Genomic DNA, 18,101 nt, shown 5'->3' with positions numbered 1-18,101 from the left:
TCCACTCTGTCTCTGAAGGGTTCACAATGTAAAGACTTTCTCACACGAGTGAAGCTTTACACACACACAGTGGTTTCCATCACACTCTCTGAATATTGGGACTGAGTTTAAAATAATGAGCAGAAGTAACTCCACCCAGGTATTTGCACGGCATGTGGCAGCAAAGGGAAGTCGGTGTGGCAAACCACTGAGTGACAGCAGGGGGTCGGGGATGTGTGTTGTCGGGTGGGAATGGTGTTCGTCTTGGATTGTGTGTTTAAATTGTGAAATTCAATAAACAGAATTTAAAAAAAAAGTTACTACACCTTCATCTCCTTCACATAGATTCCAGCTACATTAACAAAAATGTTGTTAGGGTTTTCGCCAAGCTGAAATCGTTCATTAACAGATAAGACGACTTTGGATTTTGGTGCCAAGGCCCAACAGGGAACTAAAGGTCAATGAAACTGCACAAACTCAGACATCAGTCGCCTAAATATGCTTTTTATTGTTATTGTCATTGTTTTCAAACAAGTATGAGGATAATTCCCTGGGAAATAAAAAAAAAAAAAAAATGCCCCATCCCACAATACTAAAGAAAGTAAAACGTTAAAATGAACATTTGTTTAAAAGATATCTGCCCACACCTGTCAAGTCTGCAGGACACAGAACCAAAACGAAATACCTTCATCCTGCCACTGGTTCCTGGGCATTTCTCTGTGATGCAAATGAAACCAGTGGGGCGACATAAATAATAAAAAGTACCTCAAGGCAATGCACCACAATTCCACTTAGCTTCTGTTGCTATGGTAATATCTGATTGTGGCCCAGCGATGGTCCCAAACTGCTTCCACCAGGTGAACCCTTCACACCTGGAAACACGTATTTGTTTCCACTCACGTTCAGAAACGTGTCGCTGCGTGAAAAAGTTTTCGTTCCTCTCGACTCAGAAATAAGTTCCCTGTTGTTTCTGTTGTTTCCACACGGGACTTCAGAGGAATAGCTTTTATTTGTTATGATTATTTTGTCGGAAACCTGAGACAAATTTCCACGAAAAAAAAATCTGCTCTGTTCATTTGAATGAAAAATCTCATTCTCATTCTGAATCATCAATCTGACATAAAATAATAACCTTAATAATACTACTAATAAAAAAACTTTATTTATATAGCACTTTTTAAAACCGAGTTTACAAACTCTGTAGCATTTGATATTGAATGGCAGCTGTGAATCCTGAAAAAGATGAATTTACCAATGAAATGCAGAATGTCTCATGAATACAAGCCGACCTTTTCAATTTGTCGCTGCCCTTATTTCCTCCTGTGCTCGAGCTCCAGTAGAAAAACAGCCATGAAGTCCTCTATGTATATGAGAAGAGGAGAAGAAAATGAAACGACGAAGAACTGTCACAAAACTTCTCCCATGGTAAAAGCTACGTGCATGTGCCTGTAATTAGAATCGTAAAGAAAGAAAACTGAAGTACTTTTCTATAAATTTGACATTTCAAAGCTTGGTTTCTCATCCCCGAGGTAATTTCTGGGGAATATGAAAGGGTGACAGTCGGGGAGACGGAGAAAGGAAAGATAGAGAGAGAGGAGTGCGGGGGGAGGGGGGTGCAGTATGGAGAAGAGGAGGGATATGTCAAGAAGACACTGAGAGTTTGACCTGAAGGTATACTGAATAATGAATGGATGAAGTGGAGGGAGGAGAGGAGAAGAGAGAGGAGGAGAAGAGTCGCCAACTCCTCATTCTCACATTCTGCTTTTTCTTTGCTTGTGCTTGTTTTCTTTACTCCTTCTTTAAAAATTCTCCTCTTTCCTCTTTGTTGACACGACATCACCCAGCTGCTCTCGCACACTGGAATCCTTCACATGCACATCTGCCTCCTGACTCCACAAACATCATTTCCATAACGTGATTATTTTTCACAGAGTGCTGATCTCAGTCGTGGTACCAACACTCAAAGAATCGCTTTCTATTTAGCAAGTTAGTTTCAAAGTAAATTACAATGATCGTTTAGTTATAATGCTCTATATCGAGATTAGAGCTTTTATTTTGAAAAACAGCAATGGTCCTGCTTGCGCTGATTGAAGGAGGCGGGGTCTGATTTGTCCTGTCCACTCTGATTGGATCCGAAAATCGATTTCCCTTCTCGTTATTGATTACTTTAAAAAATATTTAAAAAAGTATGAATATGAAATGCAATGCTTTGTTGGTGGAGTATTAAGTACAAATATGTGCTGATATAAGTAGTGGAGTAACAGTGAAAAGTACAGATACATGAAAATGTACTTAAGTTAAGTAACAAAGTAAATGTACATAGTGGGGATGAAATACATTGTCTGAGGAATCTGAGAAGATTTGCAGTAACAGAGACGAGCATCTCTTATTTTCTGCCGGTGAATCCCTTGATGATTTGACTTTTTCATTCAGGCGTCTCAACCTGTTGACAAACATATTCAAGCTGCAAGGTTGAATATGCATAATGCAGGTTTCATTGTGACGGGTCAGAAGTCAAAACGCCCGTATCCAATGTGACCTTTCTGCAGTTTGAAGCTGCTGCTGCTGTTTGCTGATGTTTCCCTTCATGCACGCTGATAAATCTCCGTGGCAGTTTTTTTAGATGCAACCGTTGATTGAGCATCTTGATGTGATCGGTGGAGGTGGAAGACTGTCGATGCATTCGTGGGAAACTTCCCGGTGATCATCAGGGCGCCAAATAGATTTGGAGTAAAACTTACCTACACAACCTCTGCTGCAGGACAACATCACTGGTGCATCCAGAACGTGGCCTGGAGCTGGATGAGCCCTTGAAACCCTCACTCATGTGCCCACCATCCTTCTGACACCACAGCATGCAGGAGGGAATCTGGAATGAAAACGGCTGCTTGGTAATCAATAAGCACATCTTTAAAATCCTCCAGCAACTTTGTTTTTCCTCGCCTCATATTCCTGTTCTTACTGAGCATTGGTATATTTGAAGTTGTTGCTTTGAAATCTCTGTGGCCCAGACTCAAGTTAAGATGTATACATACTATTAGAATCATCATTGGAGAAATTAGGGAATCGTGAAGTGAAGGAAAGTGAATTTGCCCGCGGCTGTGATCTTTGAACTGGTTGATTTTTTTCGGTCCGTTCAGCAGAAAGTGTGATAAGCATGAATAAGAGATTAAATTGTCTAATAAGTTGGTCATTACGGTGTTTTGTGGGCTCGCATAGCGCTGTGAGCGTGCTCCAGTAGAGGTTTGTTTGTCCTGTTAATAGCTCTCAGTGTAACTCCATTTATAACATGGATAAATGTCATTAGTTTAATTGAGGGCAAACACTCTAATTTGGCTAAATTGTCACATTTTCCTCATAAAGAAGGAATTATAATAATAACTCTATTTGTCCGGCACATTAACAAGGTGCTTTACCATTTAAACATTTAAAAAATTCAAGGCAAACAACAAGAAACAATTAAAAAGCAATAGATATATATATAAAACAAAAACGTGTGGCAGGGGGGAAATGAGTTAAGACGAGATAATATAAAACATAATACAATGATGAGATTCTAAGATCAGAACCCGGAGAAAGCACATCTATAAAAATGAGAGACTTCAGTCGCAGACATTACCAAAGAGCGGGGGGGGGGGGGGCTCTCAGGAGGCTCTCAGACTGGAGCGTGGACAGAGACGTCCTCGTTCATGAACATAAATTAAAAAGATTGTATTTTACAGTAACTTAATAAACGACTTCAGGCAGTATAAAAGTGCTTACTCACTTTACATCTAATTGCCAGAGAAAAAAATCCCCTCTCTCTTCTTCTCTCCATCCCGCTGCACTGTAGTCCTGAAGTGCTACTTTCTTTATTAATGATATATAAAATGTTTCAGGGCACCTTGATGCTTCTTTCACTTATTCCACTGCTCTGATTAACTGCTGCCTCCGCGCACGTTCAAAGTTGTATAATTATGTCGACGCGACATTTTATTTGCTTAAAATGTCGGTTTTTCTATTTCCTCTATTTTTCATCCTCATGTGTTGACTTCACCGAGTTTCTACTTCAAAGTTTAGCTTGTTTTTCTGACGCTGCGTCCAACTAGCTACACAAAGGGGACAGGAAATGGATGATGTGTCCCGTGTTGACCTGCATTTACAGCGGCGTTCTGAACAATTCTTTCCAATATCCGAGGACGCCAGAATCCAGCGGTGAGACACATCGGTTTCCTGAATTTGATCAGGTTCCAGTTGTTGTGGAGACGACCGGGCGACGGAGACTGTGGGAGACAATAAAGCAGAGAGGAACACGAGCGCCGGTGCTGAGTGAGTGTGCAGCAGGGCTCCGAGTGCACCGAGCATCATGGGTAATGGGTTGACTTTAACAGGGAAGTCATCATGTGCACCAGGTTTCACAGCTTCACGGAGAACATTTATGAATAAACAATCAAAGACGTGAACTCGTGAAAATGTCAAAACATTTTCCTTCCTCATACGAAGGACGGAGCAGGACACTGTCAGGGTCGGATACGAGGTCAGGACATGACGAATGACTTCCGCTACAAGCTGTCGAATCACACATCACACACACAGACACACAACCCATGAAAACACACAACACAAGAAAATACATATCAAGAAATACAAGTTGGATATAAAAATGCAGAATCCTGATTAGGAACTGTGGAGCCTAAAAATACCATCAGTCAGAGCAACAAGCATCAGGACGACAAACAACAATAGTGAGATGAACAAGAAGACACAATATTTGACTGACAGCTGTGCGAAGTACACGCCCTCATGTCCTCTAGTGAGTTACAGCGTGAATTCAAATGTGTAAAGTTGAGTGTGTGCGGGTGAAGAAACCGAGCAAAAGCTTATCTGAGTTTTTCACAGAAAGAGAACAAGTCTTTTGAGCACACACACACACACACACACACACACACACACACACACACACACACACACACACACACACACACACACACACACACACACACACACACACACACACACACACACACACACACACACACACACACACACACACACACACACACACACACACACACACACACACACACACACACCTCCCATTATCAGTGTGACTGTGAGGAGATGCTATGAAGGGAATTATTATGAAAAGAACTGAGAGAGCCCTAATGTGAAGGACGGGGCGAGGATGAGCTGTGTGTTTTTGACATAATGTGTGTGTGTGTGTGAGACTGTGTGTGCGTTTGAAAGAGTGAAAATATATAAATCCACTTCTGCAGTCTGTGTACTTGCAGACGCTATATGTGCACACAACCATTTGTGTGCTCTTCTCAAGTGTGTCTGCGATATAGAAGAAGACTGAGGGCACCTTTGTATCTTCTCAGCCCGGAGCCTCGAGGACGGCGCCTGAAAAGAGGAGACGAATAAAAGTGAGAAATCAAGAGACATCTTCTTATTTTTATTCGAACCAAATACAATGTTAGCAGCTTCGTCAAATACAGAAAAACATCCTGTTGCAGTCGATTCCTAAAATGAAAATCTTGTTTTCCACAAAAAAGGTCAAAATGTCAGAGGAGAGAGCGAGAGCGAGAGAGCGAGAGAGAGAGAGAGAGAGAGAGAGAGAGAGAGAGAGAGAGAGAGAGAGAGAGAGGACATTCTGATACTGAGGCGATGTCGAGCTGTTACTTTAGCTTTAAGCAGAAACTGGAGTTGGAGGCAGAGATCCTGTATATTAGAGCAGTTCATTTTGGTTTAATCTCTCTAAACTTGCATCCATCCATCTATCTGTGACCTTTCTCCCAGTCAGGTTATGAAATTTGGACGTCAATCAACTCAAATAAAAACCTGAAAACGCTGCGTCATGCACGAGCATCATAGACTGTACGTACAAATGTGAAACGATGAGTCACTACTTCCTCCCACTCACCTCATAATGAAGCCTTTTGGATATAAAAGCTGCCATCTTGCTTATTTGGAGCTAGACAGAAACTATTCAAATCGTACTCTGTTTATTTTAGCTTGGTCCATGTCCCATCTATTAACAGGGAGGAGATAGAGGGGTGCTGACCTAGGCCTGTACTGGAGCAGGAGATGAAGATGCTTTAGCCTCACTTTTTGGCAACAGTCATATCGTCCATCTTTATATGGTCTATGAAAAGCACCAGCACACAAACACACACACACACACACACACTTAGAGTCCATCCCTCTCTCAGCGGTGTAGATAATTCACACATAAACATGACGTACGATGAACTGAAATGATGTTTGCGAGTTGATCTAAACAGTCGGATCCTGACGCTGCCAACCTAAGAGGAAGCACGCACTAGAAAAATGGGAGATTCAGTTTGTGCAGGAGCACATCTGCTGTCTGATTCTCCCCTTTGGAGAATACACAGTACGCAAACGTGCCTGTGAATTGTTCCGTGTTGTTAAATTCCTTTATGGATTTTCCTCCTTTTCCTGGAACGGGTTCATAATTATGTGCTGGTGCATGTGTCTGTGTGTTGACCTCTCCAGTAGACACCAGGGTGTTTAGTATGCTGGTCTGACGCCGACTTCCTGTGCCCAATCTTCACACACTTGTACACTCCCAACACGCACACACACATTTGAATCGTGCCCTGCTGTCACATAATTTCATTGAGGGCTCTAAAATGAGCCTTTGGTAATGTTGTGTTACCTCTATCGCATGTCTTTGATATGTGCAGTAACTTAGCTGTTGTCACTTCAACAAGAATAAAAGATGCTGTTCATTATACCCCTGAACGTGTTGCTCGAACAATCCCATTTGATCTGCAGCCAAAGAAAAAGTTTTCTTTTTTTCAGGAGGGTGGAGTTGAAAGTAAGCGTTACTGTTTTATTCAGATCTAGCTGGATTTTGACAGTGTGTTGTGTGTGGGTGTGTGTCTGTGTGTGTGCGCGTGTAAACGCAGGCAGCAGATCACAAGAGACACAAAGATATAAACCCGGTGGCGCTTCAGGACACATTCAGAGAACACGGCAGAAGGAAGAGATGAAGGTTTTTCTCTTCAAAACACACATGGAAGATTAAAGCTCTGCAGTGATATAATGAAACACCCATTGTCCATTTCCAGTATGTTTGTTATTACTTTTATTAATTATTATCATCGTCATCATTATTTCTTCAAGTTTAGCTGTGTAACAAACTTTTCTTGGCTGTCAAAATATGTTGTTGAAATATCATTTTTTGCATGAGATAAAACCTAAAAACAATAACATACAGAGAAGTAGCAGAATAAAATACAACACGGAGGAAAAGAAAAGAAAAAAATCCCATACTTTCTATAAAAGCCATTCGACTGAATAGAGAAATAAAAATTCTACTAAAATATATTGGTTAAATGTACATAGTCATTGTGTGTGTGTGTGTGTGTGCATGCGTATGTTTGTCTGACCAATTACAAACTGGCCTTTCGCTCCCTTGTCTCCCATGATTAATACAGTACATCCCAAAATGTACACTGAATCCGTACCACTGTATGTGTGTGTATGTGTGTGCGAGAGTGTGTGTGTGTATGTGTGTGTGTGTTATCCCTTCCTTGGCAATAAGAACATAATAAACTGAGTGCAAGCAACAGCATCAACTCTATAACACATTCAGAGAGATTAAAATGAAAACACTTGTTAAGGCCCCTCCCCCCAATGTAAACGCTGATGTGAAATGCCATCAAACCAAAACACATACAATTCAATAATGAAGTAAAAAGTCATGTCCTGTCATGTGACCTGCAGAGCCTCTTTTCTTAATTAAAGGTCTTCTTTAGGACTGAAAACGCAGCTGTACACTTTCCTCACACGACTCTGTAGGCGACGTTCGGCTGGCGAAGACGCTAAAGAAGATATTTGGATAAGGAAGGAGTTCTGCAGGCCACTTACAATAAGAAAGAGTGTGCACGAACAAAGGCTTTCATCATCAAGGCTGTGTCCGTCCCGCTCTCAACTCAGAACAGAGAGGGGATCTTCTTTCAAAAGTTAAACCATCCAAACATTTTGGCAACGGGATTCGTCTCCGGCCCACTGAGGCACGAGATGTAAAACCAGACTCGAGGAAAAAAAATTTTTTAGAAAAGGCAGAACCAGACCGTTTTCCCACCCATGCAAATCCTCTTTCTACCGTTTTGTTCAGAAATCCAGTGAAAATCTTGGAAATTGTTACCAAAAGCACAAGATATCAGAAAGTTCATGAGCTCAAATTAGATTCATTTCTTCCCACAATCAAACAAAAAACAATTGAAGTAGGAGAGAAATTTAACCAAGTCAACATGAGCAGATTTGGGGGCAAGAGTCAGAATCAATCATTTTGAGCACAAATCTGAATAACAGAGTCAACATACTCCATCTCAACCCCGTCCACCTGCTGAGAACACCTCAATTACTTTCATTGAAAGCAGGGAGGCAGAAAGGTGCAGGAGCATATGAGGTGAGCGGCAGAGGAGAGAACAGACGAGACAGAAACAGACAGGAAAAGAAGTATGCGTCGAATTAAAGATAATAGATGAGGAAAGAGAGGAGCGATGTTAACGTAGTTGAAGCGAAAAACAAACTGACGAGAGGTGGGATGAATGGACGCATCAACTAAACCTCTGAAAGTTTATTTTGATCCCATTCTCCGCCTTTCAATCCACATGCTCTCGGTTTATTTTCTTCAAAGGCACCCATCCATCCATCTCAAGACATAACGTTTTGATCGAGTGATCAATATGTACGATTTTCAGTTTAAAAATATCTTTACGTTTTGTGTTGTACCTCAGGAGGTAACAGTGAGTCACTGTGGCATCTGCCCTTGGTCCAACAGAGGATGAAGAAGTGGAAACTGCAGGTTCTGTGTGAACCTGCAGTTTCCAGTCGTGTTCCTCCTTCTCGCCTCAACGCTGCAGCCGCTCTCTTGTCTGCAGTTCCAATCAATCCCGTTCAAAACTCTACATTGTAGACTAATGCCTCTCCTGGAGATCCTTTATGAGCCCCCTGAATGACAGCTACACAGAACAGGCCAGAGGAGACTGACAAGGCTGGTTAAAACATTATGGATTTTTTTCTTGACAGTCAATCAGCTCATCAGGATTTGTCTTTGTTTGCCTTATGGCCAGGCTGTCCATTGCTCAGGGGAAGAGGCGGGGTTGGACACACGCTAAGATAATGTGAAATAAAAGAATATGCTACCCCTTAGTTGTTTGGGGTATGAACTGAATAGCTGGCCAATTCTAACATACAGCCCCTTTAAGGTATTTAGAAATGCTTTGTTTCTATACATCAATATGAATTGTTTAAAAGACTGGAAAATCAAATGTAAAAAGGTTGCTGCAGGGTGTAAGTACTCGACAGGGCAGACGGGGGAATTTATCAGATTTTCTACTTTGTTACATTTTAGAAATTTCTGCAAGAGAGAAACATCATATCACTGCTGCTTTGAAAAAAAAAGAATGAAATTGGATCTTTTGCTGACACATTAAAACGTCCTGAGTTAACCCCTTAAAATCGTATAGAATTGAATTAATAACAAACTCCACCTCAGCATAATACCATGTTAGAATGAGCTGTATCTTTAGCGTGAACTGGCGACATGGTTTCAAGCTGTAATTCATCTTCTATCGCCAAATAAACCAAAACACACTAGAGAACATCCTGGTATTCAGGTTTTCATACACAAGTAACTGAGGCAAATATTTCTACTTTCTCCCAAGTAGTGTACATACATGTGAAAATGAAAGCAACAGTTAGCATAACAACCAAATGGGTTTTAGGCTGAAAATGCACATATGGAAAGGATCTGATCAGTCGGAAGCAAAATGTTTGTCCAGCTTCTGCCTGACGTGGCTCATGACTCACAAAAACTTTCTGACACAGACAGACGCAGCCATTAGAAAAACAAAAACAAGTTACCAGGCACTAGGCGGAATATTTGTCATTCATGTCTTTTTGGAAAAAGCATAGAAAAATATCTCTCTTTCTTCAGCTTCCTCCATCTTGTCTTTCAATCAGCCTATTATTGTTTCCTTCAAAGGAGTCCCTTGGTGATTTTTTGTGTGTGTTTGTTTTCTAGCAACTAAGGCAGCAAGGCTTGAGAAGTGTTTTTTTTTTTTTTTTTTAAATAAACAAGATGGCCACCGTGTTGCTTTTTTTTTAAAGGACAGCAGGTGGGGGGGTCGTTTGACAACTCAATGACAAACGTAAACGATGAAAAATGCAAAGTTTGGTTTAGAGAGACTTGGCTCTGAAGAAGAGCAGGTACATTTTAAAATGCATTTTAAAAGATGGATGTGAAGTGGGTCACGAGTAGCCAATGACCGCATGCGGGGGGGGGGGGGGCTTGAGTTGACAGCAACATGTTCCATTTTACTTCACTGAATTATAATAAGACGTAAAACAATCCTGTGTTTTCTTTAGTATTGTTTAGGTCTAACGAGTAACAATTCCCATTCCGAGTTAAGGCGACTTATTTTGCAGATTTAATAAGACGCTAACATGCTACATAGAGGTAAACTAACAAACTCCTCAGCAATATATCAGCTGATTTAAACACTGTAGATGAGAGGCTCCGTAGACTCAGCACAGAGCAAAGATTTATACACTTAACCCAAAGAATTGATCCTTTTGATAAAAGTTAGGGTTTTTCTCCCTAAGTTCCTAAGTCTCTCTACAAAAGCATGAATCCTAACAACATGTAAAAGACATACAGAAAAATAAATGTTACATACTGAGACCATGTTGATCTATTGGCACATAAAGAACATGATAAGAACATGTATAAGAGAACATGCTAAATCCATTACACCATTCAACATGTAAAATGGACGTGTCCCATGCTATGAAACAGGCGGGTTGGTGTGCAACACGTGTGACCCCTGAGGACTGAAAACAAAAAACAAGCGCAAGCCTTCATTATGTTGAACATCATTGTTGGGGGACGGACACATCCTCTGATCCTGGCACACATAAACGTCGCAATAACACAAATGCACACGGACACACAACCCCCTCGTTTTCTCTGTACCATTTCTGTTAGACGGCTGTAACAAGTCTCCTTAAGAACGACAAATAGCTCAAAAAACGAGAAAACAAAAGGAAATTGCAAATAAACTAATTCTTATAGTACCAATTCCTGCAAAAAAGCATTATTTTCCTTTACAAAATAACATATTATATAGGAAAGAGTAGCAAATTGCATGTTTTCAACTATAACATTATCATCATTATTATTATTACCTTTATTATTATTAATATAAATGTTAAGCAGGTTAATAGATGGTTGTTCTATTAGGCAGGCAGCCAGGCACGTAGCTAGTATCATGGCACGGAGGAAGGTAGAAAACATTGTCACTTGGTTCAATCCGAATGGATGAAGAGAACACTTCGGTCCGGCTTTGCACCGGTTCAACCAGTTCAAACTGGTTTTAAGTAAGCAGTTCAAAAAGTCATGGTCAAATCAAATCCAACCACTCCGACATTTTTGCGCCACTTTGCAGCCGTGGTGAATTTGCATTGATCTGAGCGAACACTGTCAGTTTCAGCAAAGTGTGAAAGAACCCGTTGCACCAATCCAACGGCCGCCCAGAACAAACTGGATTTGTTCTGAACTTCAAGTCTTTAAAATAAGTTTTGGTTTTGAGTTCATTTGCACAGCGGGAAATGAGTTAAAAACATGCTCCGGGCGCAGGGACCAGATCAGATCTGGTCGTACCAGGATATAACAGTCTGAGTGATGCATGGGAGCAGTCGCGGCCCAGCTCGGGGTTCAGTTTGGTGCATAGGAGATCAGCTCAGTTCAGCTCAGCTCAAGTGTTTTGCTTGTAGCATAATTTTTTTGTATTTTTTGCTCTGCTGTGTGTTGGCTGTGCAGGTGCTGAGCTCCATGAACTCATCCTAAATGAAACCAGTCTCGCTTTCAGTCGAGCTTCCAATCCTCTCATTTGGAAAGCACACAAGTGGCTGTTAATTAATGGTGATTTCAACTGCATGCCCGGACTCCGTTGTTGAGTAAGTTGCTAAAGAGCCGTCGAGGGATCCTTTGCTCGACAGACTCTTCCTCCATATTGTCCCTGCAGCCGTGCGGCGGGATCCTACGATGATTTTTTTGACCATTTGACAGCCGACTGCTTCCAGCATAAGGATGTGTTCCGTTTAGTGCCCGGGATAGGCCCGCTTTGACATGAGCTAGCCTCCAGGAACGTGATGGCATACAGCTTATTCATTTGATGAAACATGTTCGTAAAGGTTTGTGGGGGTAAGAGGTGTCAGGGTTAGTTACTCTCCACGATCTCCTCCTCGTCTTTAGACTCCGCGACAGACGTGACCTCGATAGTCTTTGTGACGTCAGCGCTGCCGTCCGACGCCGTTTCGCCTCCTAAATCCTGGTTTGTTTCGTCGTGACTCTCTGCTCCTACCTCCATTTCCGCTTCCGTTTCATTATCATTGACAACACTGCCTGTAATTCCTTCTGCTCGGTCATCAGGACCCTCTGCTGTGACATCATCACTTCCACACGTGACCGCATCTTGATCGCCTTCATCCATCCTTTCCTCTGGAGTCACAACTCCTGTCTCCTGCTGGGACGTCTCCACGATGCTCGGAGTTTCGCCCTCCTGCGGCTGGCCCTTCTGTTGCGGCGTCTTGTCCGTGTACCTGTGTAAGCCCCTCTGTATGTGTGTGGTGAAATCGTAGCGATCCGCACACGTGTGGAGGCAAAAGCTGCATTGGTACGGTCCCTGGTCGCCGTGGCAGCTCATGTGCAGGGCATACATGACCTCATCTAAAAAGTAGATCCCACAGTGGATGCAGCGATTGGTCAGGTCATCCTGCGTGGCTACTTCCACCATCGTGCGATTCGACGATACAACTTTTGTCAAACGATCCTGCTCTTCCTTTCCCGACACCTCCTTCCTGTTGCTGCCTTCATCAGTACTCTCCTCCTCCTTTTTCTCTGCTTTCCAGTTCTCTCGCAACCTCTCAGCTCGTGGCGACTCCAGCTTTCTCCTCTCTGCCCCATTTGTTGACACATGGGCATTTGCAGCACTCGTATCCCTTTGTCTTATTGCGAGATCCAACGGAGCGTCGTTTTCTAATGATGACGATGATGAGGAGGACGAGGTTTGAGGATGAAGAGGAGGAGGGGGATAGTGAGGGGGAGCTGGAGGGGGTGGAAGAGGGGAGTAGGGAGAGGCGCAGTAAGGCACCGTGTAGCTTTGCTGATGATGCTGTACAGGCGAAACCATTGCACTAAGGTAATGTGCGTTATTGCCGAGGCTACCAGGGCTGCTTAGATTACTGAGGCTACCAGGAACCCCAGAGGTGGCCGCCATCTTGTACTTGGTCCAGAATCTGAGCCAATCGGACTCAGGGGTGAGATCAGGTGAGAGGGTTAACGGCAGGGGTAGAGAGAAAAGGGGATACTGATACTTTTCAATCGGTGACCCAGGAGGCGAATAACTAGACGGTTTGGACGGACGCATGTATTTTTCAATGGGACTGCCTCGTTCTGACCCCCCTCCCCCTTTAACTCCCTCTAGCTTTGATGATATTACACCCTCTGCCATGCCGCCATTGCCCTCGACTACCAGCGAGGAGGGGGGGTGCGAAGGGACGAGGAGGGGAGGCATGCGTCTGTGGATCTCCAGCGTTTGATTGGCTAAGAAGGCTTGAGTAGAGCGGGGCGAGCGCGAGCGAGGGGAGGGCTGCTGGTTTTTCATAGACGTGCAGCTCCGGTCAGACTCCTCCCCATTCATGCGCTCCTCGCTGGTGATTCGCTGCTGCTTGGGGGTGGGGTTTTCAGACGACAGCGGGTCGGGGTTGAGGCGTTTGCGGGTTCGCCGTCGGATAATTTGTTCACCGTTGTTCTGCTTGATTATGTTTAGAGGTCTGGGTGTCTGGAAGAAACATGAAAAAAGAAAGGTTAGCAAACATGTGATTTTAAATGTGGTGATCACTTTCTTTTTTTCGAACTTCACACATCCATTTATTAAAGTGACTTATACTTGTACCTCATTATTATGTAACGACGCTGACATTAAGGTAAGTGCATTTCAAAAGAACACAGTTAATATTTGTCATATCGTCTTCCACATGACACACAGTCAATAATCTAAAACTTGTAATTGTAGATCAAAATGTGTGTGCAGCACTCCTGTACACTGTGATTTTTGCCCAAACCACAAGGGGGAGCACTTACATCTGATGTAAATGGAGTTTGCCCTGAAGACTAAACTTTTACTTTGTTATCAGAAGCTCATAAACACGAACATATGTCTTTCTGTGTCCGACATCATCACATAATCTCTCTCACTCAGAAAGTACACGGAAAACTTCCTGTTTTATATTTTTGTTAAGCGCAAACTTCTAAAATCTATAAAAAAATAAAGAAAATAAACAGGTTTTAAGAGCCTAAGAAACAACATTAAAAACTGTTCCGTAGCCTCTGCAAAACTATTTCTGAAACACTCCTCACTTAATCTATTCCCCACTGTAGGATTGATGAAGTTCTTGTATAGATTTGGGCAAGATGAAACTTTCTTTCTATCGTTTAGTCCTAAATTTGTGCCACAAATAGAATCTCCACTGTTTAAGACAAATTAGAGACAGATTTTCCTTCCTTGAAGTCAAATAAACACAGCAGCTTAAAGCGTCTTTTAAAGCGTACATACGCTTCGACTCTGAAGTAATGACTTGCTAACATTTTCATTATTTAAAAGTCCTCCCGTCTACATTCACATTAGAAACAGTGACCTCCACGCAGTATTAATTGAAAACAAGGTCAAATTACATTATTACATTACATTTCATTTAGTTGACGCTTTTATCCAAAGCGACTTACAATAAGTGCATTCAAACCCGAGGGTACAGACCAAGGACGACAAGAATCAAGAAAATACAATTTCTTCAAATAAAGCAAAACTACAAAGTGCTATAAGTAAGTGCCATTTAAGTGCTACTAAAGTGTTAGTTTCAAAAAGTTGTTAAGCGATATAAAGAAAAAAAGCTTTTCAAAAGCTTCAAAAAAACACTTTCAGCTTATTTAAATGTAAACTGTCACGCAGGTATAAATTGTTAATGTATGTCTAGAAATGATCTGCTGCGCCTGTATGTGTGGGAGTGATGTAGATCCAAACCAATCTCGAAAAGATAGATTGAGAGGGTGGAGCAAGAGGAAATAGTGAAAGATAAACATGGAGGAATTGAAGTGGATGAAAGGCTAAAAGAAACATGGTGAAGAAAAATAAAAGAAAATGCAATAAAGATGGCATATTTTTTTTAAATATATGCTTTGAATGGGACTATGAACAGGAACGATTTATACGATTTTATACATTTATGGTAATTGTGTACCTGGGTGGACAGGAATATTTGTGACGGAGATACGTGTCTGATAAAGTATGAAAACATGAAAGTGTCTGTAGTTTATCTGTCTTTGTAGAGCAGCAGTTTCAGGAGAGAAGATCCCAGAGAAAATACCAGAGATGTTGTGCAGAACATGTGAAACTGTGATCGCTACCTCAGTTCTGACAACGAATCAACAACCATGACTGTGACATGTTCATGTGCCAATAAAAGAAAATCTGTGTTGATGATATATTAATGCACATATATTCAGGACCAGCGGCTTCATCATTCACTGTAAACAAGTCAATCACTGAGACGACTACGACAGGCAACGTGAGAAAAAACACGTATGTCAGTCAAATCAAAGAAATGTGACTTGTCCTTTATGGGTCTTGGGTGTTAGTGGTTCTACCTATAGAGGAAGGATAAGAATACAAATAAAACCAAAGAGAGTCAGCAGGAGAGAAGAGAGACAGATGTGAAGTGAATGAGAGAAGAGGGAGAGTCAGTCGAGGGCGAAAAGAAAAGCAGATGAGTCTAATTCCTTAAAACAAATAGATTCTAAGGTAACATCCATACTGACAGGGTTTAAAACAGTGACTTAAAACCAAAACAATCTCTGTACAGAATCTTAGGTCCACGTCCAAACTTCTCCGCTTCAGGTGCTTGAAAGTCATTTTACCCAGAAATAAAAGTGGACGTATCCATTCACTTTCCAACAAGACTTGGAAGTGGATCAACAATCTTTATCCACATTTTTTAAATAGGCTCAATTTATTTGTTCATATAATTTACACATTATGTTTTGCAATGGCAGCAGTTGGCCTTATTAACTGTACATGTACAGACTGCAAATAGCAAGATGTGTGTGTGTGTGTGTGATTGCAACCCTGTAGGACACACACACAGACTCACACACACATGGTAGCTGTAATGTCGTACATCTTTATGGTTGTAGGGTCTGATAAAATACCTGAGCTGCATTACTGGCTGATCACACAACTCTCTCTCCCTCTCTCCTTCTCTTCTAGGTTGACCCCTCTCATCATCTCCTAATATCTCAATCCATCTCTTACTCCTCACACACGGCCCTCCACCTTCATCATCTCTGTCCGCAACCCTTTCCCTGAATTTTCTTCTCTCTTCTTTTCCCTCCTCCTCTTCCTCCCTCTCTATTTGGCTTCCTCCCACCTCCCTTTTGGGTCCACCTTTTTCTCTCTCCTTATTCATAACTCTCACCTTCTCCCTCACATCGCTCCCAAGTGTTTTACTAGCTTGCTATCCTCTCTAATAATGTGTGTAGAGCATATAAAACTTTTATTATGGGATATAAAATATGGTTGTCGTGATGATTGCCAAGAGTGGAGGGAGCCGGGACGTGATTTGAGTCAGCAGATGAGACGACGGACGGGTTGAACTCGAGGACGTCTACAGGGGCAGGAAAGAGTGACACTGCGATATAGCTTGTCATCCTCTAAAAGGTCTTTAAAGCTCCATTCAATATTGCGGCGCAGCGTCCGGGGCTGTGATACATTCTGCCAACTCTGCACTTCTACATTTATTAACACTGATTTATTAGACGGAAAGATTTTTGTTCACTTTTAGGTTTTTCAAGCCAATCCTAAAAGCCAATATATGAACATGAATCTCTATATATATAATATTTATATAATCATATACATTGAGGCTCTGAAGCTCCTTTCATTCTTAAGCTTAAGTTAAATAGTTACATTTGAAGAGTAAATTAGCTCAAACCCCTTAAAACCTATCCAAGGTAGGAAAGTTCAATATTCTGTTGTAAACTGAATTCCTGGCTGGGTCTTTATCTCATCTGTAATTCATGCAGTCTAATTAAATTTGGATTTCCATAGGCTTTCCCCAGGCTTAGATGGTAAAGTAGATTTATTCCATCATATTTCTCACTCTATGGAAAAGCCTCTCTGTGACTGCTGAAATGGACTGTAACTCCCGGAACCCACCAATCCATATATATATAACACACACACACACACATTTCACAGAATATATTCATAATTTTTTTTTACTGCAATATGCGTCATATCATTTGCATCGTATGCTAATCGGCTAGACAATAGGAATTATAATTAGTGGTCAAAACCCACCCTGCAGACCCAGCGCAGGGTCTATAAAATACTCTGAAACGCAATATTCCTAATTCAATAAACTTCATGAGAGGGTATTCTGTGTGTAGACTGAATTAACTGACACACAGACGAGCAAGCTTACTTGTAAGTAACTGACAAGTTGAAATTAAACCTCATTCCTCTCATTTGTGTGAAAGAAAAGTGAAATAACAGGCCAGTTATTTATCCATTGGCTCCATAGGACTACAGTTTGTTCAGTGTAATCAGTGGTGTACCAGACAGCGGGTGCACGGGTGCAGACGCAGCATCTGTTGACATGCCTGTTTGTGACTTACCGAATGCAGTTTTTGGTATAAACCACAAGCGTTGCAGACGTAGCCTCCGTTAGCGTTCTTCCTCCACAACGATGTCTTGGTGGTCAGGCAGTTGGCACAGAAGACCCCGCTGCCTCTGCGCCGCTGTGGACGAAGAAGAACACCGGCAGCGTTAGAGGGTGAAGGTCAAAAATAGTCGGATTGGAGAAAATGAGGGTTAGAACGACAGCAGAGAAGAAATGGACCAAAGACAAAAAGTTATATTGGGGCTATTGTTCTCCTGTGCTATGAATTTTTAAGTGTAGAACAAGTTCTCACAAAAAGACCAAAATGTCCGAGCAGACATTGGATGAAAGGCTGTTTAAAAAAAAATGGTGAGAACATGAACCTCCAA

The 18,101-nt window shown here is 41.8% G+C and overlaps 1 protein-coding gene across 2 annotated transcripts in view; it reads right to left on the bottom strand.

Moving 5' to 3' along the window:
- Positions 1 to 7,054: 7,054 nt before the first annotated feature.
- trps1 (trichorhinophalangeal syndrome I) overlaps positions 7,055 to 18,101 on the bottom strand; it is a 106,748-nt gene continuing 95,701 nt past the window's right edge. For both annotated transcript variants that reach the window (XM_062410052.1, XM_062410053.1), the window contains exons 10-11: positions 17,729 to 17,851; positions 7,055 to 13,838 (exon numbers count right to left, since the gene is read on the bottom strand). In XM_062410052.1, coding sequence (XP_062266036.1) covers positions 12,216 to 13,838; positions 17,729 to 17,851 — 1,746 coding nt within the window. In that variant the 3' untranslated portion in view covers positions 7,055 to 12,215. The remainder of the gene's footprint in view (positions 13,839 to 17,728; positions 17,852 to 18,101) is intronic.

The sequence above is a fragment of the Platichthys flesus genome, chromosome 17 (assembly GCF_949316205.1).
Source record: "Platichthys flesus chromosome 17, fPlaFle2.1, whole genome shotgun sequence".
Classification (NCBI taxonomy): Eukaryota; Metazoa; Chordata; class Actinopteri; order Pleuronectiformes; family Pleuronectidae; genus Platichthys; species Platichthys flesus.
This window is presented reverse-complemented; position numbering and strand designations above follow the sequence as displayed.